The sequence below is a fragment of the Arachis ipaensis genome, chromosome B08 (assembly GCF_000816755.2).
Source record: "Arachis ipaensis cultivar K30076 chromosome B08, Araip1.1, whole genome shotgun sequence".
Classification (NCBI taxonomy): domain Eukaryota; kingdom Viridiplantae; phylum Streptophyta; class Magnoliopsida; order Fabales; family Fabaceae; genus Arachis; species Arachis ipaensis.
Window position 1 is genome coordinate 125,028,969 of NC_029792.2, and position 16,720 is coordinate 125,045,688.

Below are 16,720 nucleotides of genomic sequence, written 5' to 3' on the forward strand. Positions count from 1 at the left end.
AACGATATATCACAAAATAGAATTAAAATTAGTGCATTCAAGATATTGAAAATTTTAAATTAAAAAAATGAGAAAAAACTAGTGAAGAAACTAATTTGGTGCACGGTATTCAATTTTAAGAATTAAAATGAATCACTTAATACAAAGTGAGAGACTAATTTGATGTATCTACAATAATGACACAATAGACGACAAGTGGACGAATACTGTTGCGACACGTGACCAAATAGCATTGTGACACGTGGCACAACCATCCACATTAGCATTCCACGTGTCATTGGTCACCACATCATCATACCATTACACGTGGCCAAACTATGGAGTGACACATGTGACTAACATCCCACATCATCAAGCCATGTCATCACGTCGTTAATGAAAAATGAGTCCGGATCTAATATGGTATTTTTATCAATCTTAGAGACGTAATTAGTGTAATTAGAATCTTAGAGACGATTTTAATACATGACACCAATTTTAAGAACCATTTTGGGGTTTAACTCCAATACTGTATCATGTTTATCATTTCATAAGGAAAAAAAACAATGCAAATCGTTTTATATCATTTGAAAAAGAAAAAGTATAGGTAAATAATAGATACTGTGAATCATATAAGCATCAATTTCATACTACGTATGATTACTCCTAATCTTACTATATTCTTATTTCCAATTTCCGACGTAGCTCACATAGTCCCTCTGCATTTAATTTTTTTTTTTTGTAGTGTTGTTAAAATATTTAAAGAAAATGGTAAACATTAAAGATATTATTTATTTATTTATTTTTATCTCATATATACAGATAGGAAAAAAAAAAGTTACACCAACTACCAATATGCTAAGATTGAGAATGGATCATTATAAATTAATATCTTTCCTATTTAATTGAAAGCACGTAGTCAACCAAGATTCAGATTGGATTTTATCATTAAAATTTACTCCTTTTATTCTAGTTCTAGGCTTTTTTTATTTAAATAAAATAAATTACTTATTTATTCAAATAAATTGTAATACACATTTTACTATTTTAAACATTTAGTTATATTTTTGTTAGCGAAAGAAAAAACAAAAACAAAAATTACACTGTTTACATTAGTACTGACAGCAAAAATAATATAATATTAAATTTTTTTTTTTTTGCATTATTAATTGAATAATTTTTTCTCTTTTATTTTCTCAATCAAATAATAAACAAGATGAGAAAAAAAATTTCGTGCAAACTGAAAGTGAGAGGTGACAATAATTTTTTCTCTCATCTCTTTTTTGTATTTTCGTTGGCAGTGATTGAAAAATGTGGGAGAGACCATTTTCGTTAGTAGTTACCACAAAGATATAACAAAAAAATTTACTGTTATTTTTGCTGTCAACACCAGCGTAAATATTGTAGTTTTTGTCTTCACTTTTTTTTGTTAAATACAACTAAATGTTTAAAATAGCAAAATAGTGTATGTATTAGGATTCAAATTGGTTAATAAATGTTTTATTTTATTTTATTTAAATACAAAAGCCTTTTATTTTAACACATTTGTCACTTTTCAGTTTTTGAATTTTAATTTTTATATTAAAATCCAAATATATTTGAATATAATTTATATTTAAGTTACATCAAATTTTTAATGTACTAAAATTTTAAAACTATGGATACGTTGACACAAATAGAATAATGTATTATTTATTTAAGAGTAATTATTCAAATTAGTCCCCGAAGATTTTAAAAGCAGACATTTTAGTCCCCAAAAAAATTAATACATACATTAATCCCCAATGTTTATCTCTGTCACCCAAATCAGTCCCTAATCCAGTTTCCGGCGTGACTCATCAACGGAGACCGCTGAGTTGGCACGTTCACTCGCACACGTGGCATTTAATTGTCCACGTCTGCTAAAAGGACAAAATAGTCCCTGCACAAGTAGCCAAAAGTGATGTCGTTTTAGTGTCTTCTCCCAAACATCTCATTGCAAATAAGTGTGAAATTCTTCATCTCTTGAAAACCCTAGTTCTTCGAAAGTCTCTGATTTTTGTCCATAACTAGAAATATCAATCTTACTTATTTATGGAAGAAGATCCAATTTTTCCAAAATTGCAGGATGCAGCTTTGATTTCAGGCGACACGAAATAGGACTTATTCGAATCAGATTCAAGGGTAGATCTTGCAGCTTGGAGTTATGTCTGCTTATGGCCATCAAATGGAGGAAAACTATTCTGCAAGGAGTCTCTCTGGTGGTTCTGGTATGTAATGCTAGCTTCATCCCTCTTCTTCGTTACTAATATTTTGGCACAAGAGAACGGCACTTTGTAGCTCCACGCACTTTCAATTTTTAACACTTCTTTTTTAAATATGATTTTTTATTAGATCGGCACTATTGTATCTAAGAACATGGACTCCTTTCTTTTATTAAAGTTAACAAAAGAATGAGTATGCATGATCTGTACCTAGCTAGGTATGGTGTATTTATCATATACATACAAGACCATAACTTGGATTAATATAACAATAGTGCACCGTATTCAATACATCAAATTAGTAAAAAAAATATAAAAATATACAAAAAAAGGTTATCAAATTACTAATCACATATATAAACATATACAAAAATGCTTTATCTTTCTCCTTTAAATTATCCTTTTGGTTATTTTGGCACAATATTGATAATTATCTAAATTTTTTATTTCATGATAACAGAGTTGAGGAGCAGTTATGTCTTGGAATCAAGATTTTACATCACTTTTTTTGCAGTAACAAACTTGATTACCTCACTTGCCACTATTGGCCTTCTAATGATTACTATGCTGGTTGTTTTGACATTTTGCTATTGAATCCTAATTCATCTAATCTATATCGTAGGTAACATACTAATCTTGCCTAAATTTATTCTTTTTTCAGTTTATCAAAGTTTATTTTGAAATAACTGATAGTTTATCATGTCTTGAAAAAAGAAAAGATTTTTTGTGTATCTATAAGTATTCTTTTTTGTTGTTCTAACTCCAAGTTGATCTTCAGCACCAGTTAACTTGACATAATCTTATTGTTGTAGGTTTCATGATAACAACATTGTTAATTGTATGTTAGAGTTGCAATTAAAAGGCAATCTTGTTCTAGGATGTTGCGATGGATGGTGGTGAGATTGTTGGTAATGTTTCACACATATTTGCTGCTGAGACTGCTAGTTTGGAGCATAAAGTCATGGAGTTGCAGAGTAGAGCTGACATGTAAAAATTCATCCAAATGTAGTTCCAGAAATTGAGTGCAACACAAGATTTTCAATGTAGTTTTTGTTATATCGTATTTGCATTGTTGATTTTGGTCATGGGTTGCAACTGCTTCTTTGTAACTGATATATATAAGCAATGATTCAGTTCAAGGTTTGAATGATATTTACATTCTGTTTTCTTTGTGAATTGAATCAAAGTTAGATTAAACAAAATATTTGCAACATATAAGTGTTTATAAGTTTTACAAAAAATTTTCTTGGATGTTCATTATAAGATAATTACACAATTATATTTGTATGTAATCTAGCAAATGATTGGCTTAGTACCAAAGCAATTAATAAAAAAACAATAGTGTTTTCATGGATTTGTTCCCTGGATGTTAGTTAATAAATTCATATACACATTGGATCTAATATAACAAACTCTAAAGATACTAGCAAAGAAATTAATAAAAACAGCACCAATAGTTGCAATATCAAATACGTTGCTCTAGCAACTTTAAAATATAGTAACTACTTAAACCAAAGACAAAATTCATGCAAATACCAGTCTAATCGTGATTAAAAAACAAAAGAGAGTTTTGTCCAGAACAATCTCTCATCCCGAGGAGCATTATCAGTATTTTAAGTTTTCTCCATAACAAAAAAAAAAAGATTAAATTAAGACATCAAAATACTCTAATCATTTGTCTTTAGTTTGCAATTCTTCTTCTTGCTCCACATTTTCATCACTCTCTTCATCACTTCTTCTTCGAATGCTTGAAACTAGGATTTGGGATAAAATGGAACATCCTCGATGCAGTCCCCTTACTTGTACCTGCAACAGTTTCTGCTGAGATCCCGTGAATGGTTTTAGGTGGCGGAATAAGAGGTGGTGTGTTAGAATGGATTGGTGCAAGATGATGAGGCCTAATGATAGGTTGCTTGGCCCTTGCACTTGGTGGATTAGACGCTCCATAGTTACCTGCAACTTGACACAATGTAGTTGGAACAGTGTGCTGCAATGATTAAACAAAGCCATGTTAGCTTAACTATCAGCCTAGCAGCACAATGTGAATACTTAGTAGTAATTTTACTCACAACATTAGTCATGAAACCAGATGAGTTTGTTGCTGCCTAAGCCGGATGGGAATGCTCAACCACATTCTAAAACAAACAAAAATATATCCACAAAATGTCCTTGAGCTATTTTAAAAATGACAATACAGCCCCATAGTGATGCAACAATATGTTTGGTCGTGGTTATTACCTGCACTTGGGGTGCTGATTGAGATACATGGATCTCCTTTGTCGGTTAGGTTGAGGTTCCAAAATTTGCTCCAACTTTTGTTGTTCTTTTGGTAGGATTAGTTGGTCTTCTAGTTGTTGTTGTTGGAGGACCCTTGCAAGTCTTGAAATTGTGACCAGTCTCGCCGCACTTGCTGCACGTAACCTGAAATATTTTTTTTAACTTTGTTGCCTTCAATTCTGCTAGCTTCTTTCTCCGATGGATCTTTTCTCCTCCTCTTTACTGGTCTACCTACTGGCCTCTTTAGCTTTGGAGGAACTGGATTCAAGTAATTTGTTTTCTCCTAATACTCATCGGAGTTAACAGGCTGGATGCAGTGTTGATATGTCGCTAAAGCTGCTCCAATCTTCAAAAGTGGATGAACATATGTTTCAGGTCTATCACCCCTTCTAGCTATGGCAGCAAGTGCATGGGCACACGGAAGGCCTACATAAAAGACATACTTTTAGGAACTAAAACACAACAATTTCATAAACAAAAATTAACTGACAATGTAGTACCTGTTAATTGCCAAGCATTACAGGTACATTTGTTCTGAGACAGATTGACAGAAAGATTCTTTGATCCCTGTTGGACCTCAAATATTCTCCTCTCATCGTCACCAACCCAAACTGGCTGCCAATATCTAACATCCTTCATAATGTCGTCAAGCCTTTTTTGTTGAGTAGAAGCCACTTTAGAGCCCATGTGGGTCTCCAATACTTGTTTGTATTTCGTCATCCTCCTCATAATATAGCACCGAAGCTCCTCACACATAGTCAAAATGGGTTTGGACCGATAGTTAACTATTTTTGCATTTCAAACCTCGCACATATTGTTGGTGAGGTTATCACACTTTGGCCCGTGACTAAAGTGAGCTTTGGTCCAGCAAGCTGAGTCAAACTTTGCAAGGTAGCTCCATGCATCCTCATTTATCCTTTTCAACTTCTTCATACTTTTCTGGAACTCGGCATCAGTGGTGCATTTAGCACATTTCCATACAATATTTTTAACTTTCTTGTCCTTGTATCGATTTGTGAAGTTTTTCCAGATATGCCTGACATAGTTCCGATGATGTGCGTGAGGCATCACCTCCTTTAACACAGGCAACAGACCCTATCTCAGACCATCAAAAGAAGACACACACAATTAATAACAACTCACATAAATCATTAATAACTAATAACAACTCACACAAAGTATCTATCCCTTTCTTGACACAGTTTTGGAATTTTTTATTGTTTGTCTCATTTCCTTTTCTCATTCAAAGCATCTATCCCTTTCTTTTTTCTAGCAACGAGAAAAAAAAATATATGTACTATAGTTAGCTTTTTTGTCATATATGTAAAAATATGCATAAAATAAAGTCAAGCATGAACAAACACCTATGATAACAACAACAGGATGAAATCTCATAAGACCCTGTCATGAGACACAATCTTTAAGTGCATTTAACCAATCTTAACAAAAACAAGAAAAAGGTTTTGGCACCATTAACAGAAAAAGGAAGATCATATATGACAACACTTCAAGATATGCTGCAAAGTAGAGGTAGGTTATCCACAAAACTAAAGAGCTAGAAAACGAAACAAGAAGGACAAAAATCAATATATTAAAACTAACTATCAAATAACTAAGAAATTAATAATTTAAGAGTGTTAAAACTAACTATCAACTAACCAAGAAATCAGCAGTTTAACCGATATGTCAAATACTTATCAGAATATTAAAACTAACTACAAATTAACTAACAGCTCATATAATTTGAGTACTAATACTAGCATAATAAAACACATTTGGCATTGGTAATATTAAGCTAAATATAATTTTACCTTTTGTTGGTCTGAAATAAAATTCCATCCATGGATATATTGATCCCCAAGATCTTCTTGCAACAACGTGAGAAACCATTTCCAGCTTTCTTTAGTTTTTACTATCAACAACAGCAAATGCAATCACATAGAAATGATTGTTCGCATCCTGACTTACAGCCGATAGAAGTTGTCCCCCAAAGTAGCCCTTCAAGAAGCAACCATCAAGTCCGATTAGTTTTCTACACCCAGCTTTGAACCTCATTTTACAAGCATCTAGAGAAATGTATAGCTTATTGAACAATGGAGGAGATTGAGGCATCGGTGTCACATCTAATATGGTGGAGCTTCCTGGGTTACTCCTAAGGATCTCACTCAAATAATCCCTCAACTTACTATATTGTGCTCTCTCATTCCCGATCACACGTTCTCTTGCTTCTTTGAGGGCCCTATACACCATCTTCCCATTAATGATAACATTGTAGTCGATTTTGATGTGCTCATAAGCCTCACTTAGAGTAATATGAGGTTGAGTTCGGAGCCTCTTCTCCAACTTATTGGCTACCCACTTCTGATAAGCCATATTGCTGCCAAATTCTCTGCCACAGGTGTGTTGAGGTATATAAGTCTTGATTTGGTAACTCTTCAGCTGATTATCCCATGCACAATAAATTAGCCATGGATAAGGATTAAGTTTGATAGCACCACCACCCACAGCAACCACATCAGTAGTACCAGCATCCACTTCTGCGGTCTTAGCAGTAACAGTATCAACAGAATCAGTTCCAAAAGTCACATTTGCAGCCTCTTCATTCACAGCCTCTTCATTTGCAGCCTCTGCATTCTCATTAGTAGATGCCTCCTTGGCCCCCTTTGCCTTTCTTGGCTTTTTTATCCTCTCCACCCCATGCTCACAATCACATCTAACTCTCCTTTGATCGTTTTTTATATGCCTAATCTTCCTTCCCTCATAAATAACATGATCCTTCAGAGCAGTTTTGAAAGATTCAATTGTGGCAAATTCCATTCCCAATTCAAAATACACCTCTCCAAATCCAGCAGCATCATTAAATTGTGGAAATTCATACCTTTCTCTTTCATCTTCAGAACTTTTCGGTGTCAATAATGACTCTGATTCATACTCAAAGATTGGATCTTCTTCCTCCACATTTTCTGCACTTTGTTCATCATCTTCACCAGAATTTGCATCCTCTGATCTTGGAATAGCAGCTCCTTTTCCACCAAAATTTGTCCCAAATGAAGTTGACCCAGCACCCTTTTGTGTAGTATTTTTTGGGTTCTTGGAATTGGCCTTAGCACCAATAGGCCCACAAAATTTTAGGACTCCAGCACTAGTAGGCCCAGTAGATTTTGGCCCTGTAGCACTAATAGGCCCAGAAGATTTTGGGCTTTCAGCACCAATTGCTCCATCAGACTTTGCATTGGCAGATTTTTTGGCACCCTCAGTTTGCCTAGAACTTGGCATAGCAATACATTTGTTATCAACTATTGAAGCCTTCTTTTTCAAATTAACCATCTTTGAGCTTTTCTTTCCCACCCCATCATCACTGGACTCTTCTTCAACATCTGCATCAACGTCAAAGTCTATGTCGAGTCCCTCAGAAGGAGTAATCATTATCAGGTGATCAAAATACAAATAAGACTCCTTCAAATCCTTGTTCTTTAGTTTATTCTCACGCATCTGATTAATTTCCAGGTCTCCTTTTATAGGATGCAGCCCACTCTCTAAGTCAGGTGCCGTAGGATCAAACCAGTACATAGCTTTGTAATCCAAATAACCCAAACCTTTGAATAGAGTTTGCAGGTCAAAGAAACATATTAGATCAATATCCATCTTAGGGAATTTGTCAACTCTTCCATCAATATATCGAAGAACTCTATTGTTATCCCTTACAAAATGTCCACCATGGTGGAAAACAGGAATCCCAAATTTCTCCATCTACCTGTATGAATAAATAGTTATAATCAACAAACATACTCATATAAACCTAACTCTACTGTGACAATTTTCCTAAAAAAAACAAACTAAAAAATGTTCATTCAACACATTTAGTAACTGTTAAGAAACATGCATACAAAATTAAAGAGACTCTAAAGACATAACATTGTGCTCTGTAATGCAACATACACCACAAAATAATATATCGACTCTAACAACTATAAACATATTCAAACATGGTCTCACCTTCTTCAATGTGCTTCTTCAATGGTGATCAAATCCACTTCAATGCCTCTTCCTTACGAATTGGTGCTGACGCATCTAGGAGAGACGTCTGGGTAACGGAATGCTAACCTCTATGGATGAAATTGACAACGTCCGTCACGATCGTGATGTTGGAGATGAGGTGGGAGATGAGGTAGGGCTCTCTGTAAAAATTGAAAAATGTTTGGGGTTTGAAGTCTTTTTGCAGTGAAAAGGATTGAAAGGGAAGAGAAGAAACGTGACTTTTATTCTCCTCTTGCAATGCTGTGTTTTTACATACTCAAAACGACCCCGTTTTACTTATTAGGATAGGAACCAATATGTATGTGACGGACACATGTGCAGGTTACTAGCCACGTTGGATACTAAACATGCCAACTCAGCAGTCTCCGTTGATGAGTCACGCCGGAAACTGGATTGGGAACTAATTTGGGTGACGGAGATAAACATTAGGGATTAATGTGTGTATTAATTTTTTTTGGGGACTAAAATGTCCGCTTTTAAAATTTTTAGAGGCTAATTTGGGTAATTACTCTTTATTTAAAGCATGCAATCTAAAGATATTAATGTCTTCCTTATTTACACACAATCATCGGTGATAGGTCAAACTAAATAAAATCACCAAATAATCCATTCAAATTAGATTAAATCAATTCAAAGGTAAATAATCGTATTCTTGGTTTCCAAATAATTGTCAATTTTTAAAATTTTATCTATTAAAAGATAGAAAGTATTACAAGTTACCAAATGTAACACATAATCTACATAAGTATTATAATTTGATTTTCTTTGTTAATGTGTATGTGGCCGCTTTTTATTCTACAAATTTACTTGAAAAACTAAAAAATACAGATTCTTTTTCTTATATTTGAGTTAATACTAGTTAATTTTTTTTTCACTTAAAATGTTGGTTCTAGCAATTCCAAAACCATATACAATCGTTAACAAAACAAAACAAACAACAAACTTACCTTATTCTTTCTCTTCCCCTGTTCTTCCAATATCACTCTCATCTAATCATTTAATTAAAAATTTTTTAATTAAAATATAATATACTTATTATATTAAAGGTTTAATTACTCTATCTGTTGATCTTTTTAGTTTCGCAAAATTTTTAATTAGGTTCTTATACTTTTTTTCCTTTTAATTGAGTCCTTATACGAAATTTTTTTTTAATTAGGTCCCTACACTTTTTTTCTTTTTATTTAGGTCTCTATACCAATTTTTTTTTAGTTGGATTTCTATAAAATTAAGCCAATTACTATTAAGAGAGACTTAATTGAAAAAAAAAATTTAATGCAAAGATCCAATTAAAAAGAAAAAAAGTATAAAGACCTAATTAAAATTTCAGAAAATAATAGGACCAACATAGTAATTAAACCTATATTAAATCACTCTAAATTATTGTTACTAAATATCTATTTCTAATTATTATTATTATTATTATTATTATTATTATTATTATTTAAGAGCTATGCATTTATACCTTTGAAACTTGATTTGACCATCAACTTATTACCAATCTAATGTTATCCATATTATTCGTCTCTAGTTATTATAATCGCTTTTGACCATCAACTTACCAACCATATATATTCCATTTCATCCCTCTGGGCTCCCATAGACTCAACCCTCCCAATTTCAAATGTCTCCCTCAATTAACAAGTGCAAAAGTAGTTCACCATTATTAAGATTTAAAATCCAAAAAATGCTATTATCAAACCCACGAAGATCTCTTCTATGTGCGGTTCTTCTGTGTTTACCTTTACTCATTGTATTCACCTCCACCACCTCCACAAAAAATATTACCAACCGTGTCATTCATAACCTACCCAACAACAACACACTTCAATTAACGGAATACAAGGAAGATGAAATAGAAAAAGAGTTGCTTCGAGTGGCTTCAAACACAAAACCAAACCCCTCATCCACTAACCCTAAGAAACTAGCGTTTATGTTCCTCACAACATCGACTCTCCCATTCGCCCCTTTATGGGAATCGTTCTTTAACCAAGCCCCAAAAACACACTTCACCATCTACGTCCACGTGGACGAGACCAGCTCCATTTGGAAGCCACACCCTTTCAGTGTCTTCCATAACCGCATCATTCCCTCCAAGCCCACTGCTAGAAACTCTCCCACACTTGCTGCAGCAGCGCGCAGGTTACTCGCATGCGCTCTTGTGGACGATCGAGACAACTATATGTTCATACTTCTCTCTCCTTCGTGCATTCCACTACACTCTTTTCGCTTCACGTACCACACGCTTGCAAACTCAAACAAAAGCTTTATCGAGATGACTCCACAGGATTTAGGGTCGTTTTACCGATGGGTTGTGCGTGGGGCACACGTGATGCTCCCGGAGGTCAGGTACGAGGAGTTTCGAAAGGGGTCTCAATTTTGGTCGTTGACACGTAAGCATGCAATGTTGATTGTGTCAGACACAAGGGTTTGGTCAAAATTCAAATTGCCGTGCTTGTTTTACTTGATGGAGATTTGTTATCCGGAGGAGAGTTACTTTCCTACCCTTATAAATATGTTGGATACCAAAGGGTGCGTGCATGCCACGCTCACCTATGTGGATTGGACTGGAAGCAATGACGGGCACCCTCGAATGTTTGAGAAGGATGAAATTGGGCCTCAGTTGATTTCGGCCTTGAGGACGGCTAGGCCCAAATATGGTGAGGACGATGATGTTAAACGACATGATCCGTTTTTGTTTGCGAGAAAGTTTTCTTCGGACTCATTACAAGCTTTGATGGCCATAGCAGATCACGTAATCTTTAAGGATTAGTTAAGAACTTAAGGTTGCAAAGGGTGACTGTGGCTTGGATACTAGTGGCAAAGTTATTTGTCTTCTAAGATGTCGCACCAAGTTCAATTTTTAGCGATAGTTGAGTTGTGATTAAAGAACTTTGTAGTGTCGTTGTGAGTGGATTTGTATGTATGACAAGAAAAAAAGTTTACAAAGGGTAAAATGCATTTCTTTTTCTTCTTACCTCATAATATTTATAAAAATTTACAATGTTACCCTATATGCAATCACTACAAGAGACACATCGAATAGCAACGATTTTTTAGAAAATTGCGGTGGTTTTAAACTACCGCAAAACAGCATATTAGCAGTTCTAAGAGTATTGTAGTTTAGGGTGCGGGCATGTGATTTTGCGACAATTTACAAAAGCCACTGGCATAACTGTCGCAAATCAAATAATTGATTTTTCAGCAGTTGTAAAACTACCGCTATTTTGGCAAGTGGATTTTCAAAAAAATATGCGGCAGCCACAAATTTATGTGGGATTTTTTGTTTAAAAAAATGCGACGGTTTTGAACCGCCACAATTTTATATATGAGCTTAAAAAAAAACTGACTATTATAAGTGGCATTATGTGAAAAGAGTGTAGATTTCAATTGTAAAAATTTTCCAAAGCCAACTTTTTCTTTGTAAATAAAAAACACTTAATTAATTAAATGTAGAACTGCAACTTCCAACATATACAAAGTAAATGTAAATGGCTTGCCAGCATAACCTTCCCTTATAATAAAAAATAAGATTATATCACTAGCTCATGCACATAAATAAATTCATGAAGCCATTTCACAATTTAAAACAAAATAAATAATCAGTTTTCCATCCTTTTGTTGTAATCTTATAATCAATTTCCCATCCTTTGAACCAACTGCAATGCTACAATCTATAAACCTAAAATTGCGATGTGTCAAGTACTGCCATTTACAGCATGAACAAGCAAGGAATTAATCATAATAAACAAAGCATAAAATGAAAAGTTAGAGGCCGCCATCAATAGAAGAAAATAATTTGATCATAATAAACAGGAAGCGAAGAACACAATAAAACAAGCACCTCTTTCTTGGAAAATGAGAAATTTATTATCAATGCATATTTTGCCTAGTTCTTTAGCTACAAACAAGTAAGCAACAACGAATTATAAACCTCTCTAGACAGATTGAATGAAAAAGAATAGTTAATGATTTTAAATTGGATAGTTGGTAAAAGTAATGTCGCGCACTTGCGCTAAAACAAAAGCACCTCAAAACTAGTGATCATCTAGTTGGGTGAGTTTGATTGTTTCAATTTAGTATTATTATTAAAAGTCAATTTATAAATAAAAGAATATTTGATAGAAAAAATATCACCATATAAAATAATTTAGTAGAAGTAAGTCCAATTAACTAACCTGGAGTGTAGGGGAAAGAAGGATCTTCATAAACTCTTGTGCGAAAGTAGACATCAATGAAAACCCCATTTGCTTTGTGTTTCACACGAACCTCACCTTCTTTAGGCTCTCCAATTTCCACATCCTCCCACTTCAAAACCTGTCATCAGAAGCATCATCCAAATCTTCAATAATTCAATAATTCATACTCAAATATGACGATTTTCAATCTATTTATATATGATTTGCATTAAGGTATCATAGAAACAAAAAGCATCACTTTTTAGAGAGAGAGAGAGACCTGAATGCCACCAATTTGATGAACTCTGATAGCTTTGACCATGTTAATTTGATGATGAGAACGAAGCTATAGTAGTGAATGATGTTTTTTTTTGTGATAGAGAGACCTAAGGATATTTTTCTTTTGTTCCTATTGTTTCACTTAATTCTTCTTATTAGCTTCATATAATTTGAAAGTGTGAAATCAAGTCCTATGCTGCATCAAAAAAATTCAATCTGGTCCCTACAATAATTTAAACATTTCCTCAATCAACACTACAAGGGAGGCGGAGGATAGCGACCAAAAATTGCCAGCAGTTAATTTATCCGCCACAAAATTTAGAGATAACAGCAATTAATATTCATGTGCGGCAGGACGTGATTGATTAGCGGCTACTGAATGAAGAACCGCCGCTAATCAGGATCTTCATCATCAATTCATTTATTCAACCTCTTTTTTTTTTAATCTTATAACCAATAGTTCCCCTACCTACAGTTATAGAAACCTGCTAATTGATATTGGTAGCGCATGAAATCCTGACGTTGCTGCTCCACCGTGCGCCACTGTTGCCCATCCATCCTCCTCTCTCCAGCCTTGACCTTTCGCCTCTCCTCCACAGTGTAAGAAACCTCTACTCCCTCATCCTCGGTGTGCGAAATTCCTAATCTATGCTCTACCCTATGCGGCTATGCCTCTGTGTGGATGTGGAGTTGTACGGCTGCCAACTGTCCTTCTCTCCTCGGCGTCGACCTTTCGCCTCTCCTCCACAGTGCGTGAAACTCCTGTTTCGTCCTCCACGGTGCATGAAATTCCTAATCTATGCTCCACCGTACGCTTCTGTGTCGTCTTGGAGTCGATCCCGTGGTTACCCATACATCCTCCTCTCATCGTTATCGAAGCTTCTCCTCTCCTCAACCATGCATGAAACCCTTACACCTTTTTTCACCGTGCGAGAATCTCAGTTATCGCGGCCTCTCTCCTGTCATGGTTCGTTCTTTTTCGTTGCTCTTTCTTTTTTAGTTTTCGTTCTTGATCACTTACAAAATTTTAATCCTATTTTTTTAAAAATTTGTCTATATATTCTTGGTTCAGATTATGCTTTCAGGTTATTTTGATTCAGATTTTGTCTATATCTTCTATTAATTTAGATTAATTGTGGCTGCTTGGAGTTAAGAATTTGCCGATTAAAGGTACTACTATTTTGATTTATTGTATGCTTTGTAGTAAAATTTTTAGTTAGAATAAATAAATGCAAATAATTAATGATGGTTTTCTCTCTGATGTCGTTGGTCATGCACCTGGATCAATTGTGAAGATTTGCTCTCCAATAACAATTTAAAGTGTTACATCATTTTTGAAACTCGACAGTAATTTCATTGGTTATAGAAATTTTAGAAATTGGATCAATGGAGACCAAAATACAGGGACAAGTTTGGATTTAGTCATTTGGGTTTATAACCAGCATAGACAAGAGATTAGCGCAACAAATACTTGATGAGGTGAAAATAAATGTTCACAAAAGTAATTTTGTATATATTTGTGTCTGACATATATGATTGAAATAAGTAGAATATATGATTAGTTGAGCTGATTAGATGAATGAAATCGCTAGTATTTCAGCATGATTAGAGGAGGTTACTGCTATTGTTTGTTTTGTGGACCTCCATGATATAGCTGTACCACCATATGTGAATAAGTATCCTGTTTGAGATCTCCCTTTATGTGGATCAGACAAGTATCCGGCATCTGCATAGCCAACTAGTTGTGACTTGGATCCATAGGGATAAAACAGTCCCATATCAACCGTCCCATGAAGATATCGAAAGATTTGTTTGATTCCACTCCAATGTCTTCTGGTTGGAGAGGAACTATATCTTGCTAGTAAATTCACAGCAAATGATATATCGGGTCATGTATTATTAGCAAGATACATTAGTGCTCCAATGGCACTAAGATATGGTACTTCAGGACCAAGGATATCTTCATTCTCTTCTTTAGGACGGAATTGATCCTTTTCCACATCCAAAGATCTTACAATCATTGGGGTACTTAATGGATGTGACTTATCCATTAAAATCTCTTCAAGATCTTTTCTGTGTATGTTGTTTGATGAATAAAGATCCCACTTTTTATATGCTAGATCTGCAGGCCGAGACAAAATTTAGTTCTTCCAAGATCTTTCATCTCAAACTCTTCCTTTAGAGTTTTTATAATTGTTGGAATCTCTTCAAGAGTCCCAATGATATTTAAATCATCAACGTATACAGCAATTATAATGAACCCAGATGTAGTTTTCTTTATGAAAACACATGGGCAGATATCATCATTCTTGAATCCGTTTTTGGCCAAATACTCAGTAAGACGATTATACCACATTCGTCCGGATTGCTTTAGACCATATAAAGATCTTTGCAATTTGACTGAGTATAACCCTTGCGAATATTCATTGGATGGTTTAGATATCTTTAGTCCTTCAGGGACTTTCATATAGATATCTCGATCTAATGAGCCGTATAAATAGGCTGTTACCACATCTATTAAATGCATATGCAGTTTATGATATGCAGATAAACTGACTAAATAACGCAATGTTATCGCATCCACTACAGGGGAATACGTTTCTTCATAATCTATACCGGGCCTTTGTGAAAAACCTTGTGCCACAAGTCGGGCTTTATAGCGCACAACTTCATTTTTCTCATTTCGTTTTCTCACAAATACCCACTTATATCCAACAGGTTTTACATCTTCAGGTGTACGGACTACTGGTCCAAAGACTTCACGCTTTGCAAGTGAGTCTAATTCAGCCTTCATGGCTTCTTCCCATTTTGGCCAATCATTCCTTTGTCGACATTCTTCGACTGATCTTGGCTCAAGATCCTTACTTTCATGCATGATATCTAATGCCACATTATATGCAAATATTTCATTGACAATTGTCTTATTTCGGTCCCATTTAACTCCTGTAAAGACATAATTTATTGAGATCTCATCATTTTCACAATTTTCAGGTACCTGAACGTCTTCTGGCGTTATATAAGAATTTTGGACAACTGCAGGTGTCTTTACTGTGTCTTTTTCAACAGGAATAGTATTTACCTCTTTTCTCTTTCGAGGATTTTTATCTTTGGAACCGACAGGCCTGCCACGCTTCTGGCGTGTATTTGCTTCAGTGGCTATTTGTCCTACTGGGACATCAATTCGAATTGGGGAATTTTTCGCCCTGCCACGCTTCTGGCGTGAATTTGCTTCAGTGGCTACTTGTCCTACTGGGACATCAATTCGAATTGGGGCATTTTCCACTGGTATATAAGATTTGGTTATCCTCTTTGTATCGAAAAATGCATCAGGCAATTCATTTGCTATTCTTTGCAAATGTATAATCTTTTGAACTTCTAGTTCACATTGCCTTGATCGAGGATCTAAATGCATCAACGATGATGCATTCCAATTAAGTTCCTTTTCAGGAAGCTTATTCTCTCCCCCTAATGTTGGTAATTTTGATTCATCAAAATGACAATCCGCAAACCGGGATTTAAATACATCTCCCGTTTGTATCTCAAGATACCTTACTATAGAGGGAGAATTATATCCAACATATATCCCCAATTTTCTTTGGGGTCCCATTTTGGTGCGATTAGGTGGTGCAATGGGAACATATATCGCACACCCAAATATTCTTAAATGGGAGACATTTGGCTGCTGGCCAAAAGCTAATTGCATAGGAGATAACTGATGGTAACTCGTTG

The 16,720-nt window shown here is 34.8% G+C and overlaps 1 protein-coding gene and 2 long non-coding RNA genes across 3 annotated transcripts; 2 read left to right on the forward strand and 1 right to left on the reverse strand.

The window, feature by feature from the left end:
- LOC110265780 lies at nucleotides 1,976–3,339 on the forward strand. The gene is made up of 3 exons (XR_002352109.1): nucleotides 1,976–2,228; nucleotides 2,683–2,844; nucleotides 3,035–3,339. It is a non-coding gene; the product is annotated as an uncharacterized LOC110265780 (long non-coding RNA).
- LOC107612323 lies at nucleotides 10,003–11,464 on the forward strand. The gene has a single exon (XM_016314083.2). The coding sequence runs from the start codon at nucleotides 10,159–10,161 to the stop codon at nucleotides 11,305–11,307; it is 1,149 nt and encodes a 382-aa protein (XP_016169569.1). The 5' UTR covers nucleotides 10,003–10,158; the 3' UTR covers nucleotides 11,308–11,464.
- Nucleotides 12,817–13,111, reverse strand: LOC110265781. The gene is made up of 2 exons (XR_002352110.1): nucleotides 12,993–13,111; nucleotides 12,817–12,851 (listed from the first exon to the last, which is right to left on the reverse strand). It is a non-coding gene; the product is annotated as an uncharacterized LOC110265781 (long non-coding RNA).

Excerpts from the sequence above, each read along its gene's own strand:
- LOC107612323 (XM_016314083.2), top strand. The coding sequence starts at position 10,159 with ATGTCTCCCTCAATTAACAAGTGCAAAAGTAGTTCACCATTATTAAGA.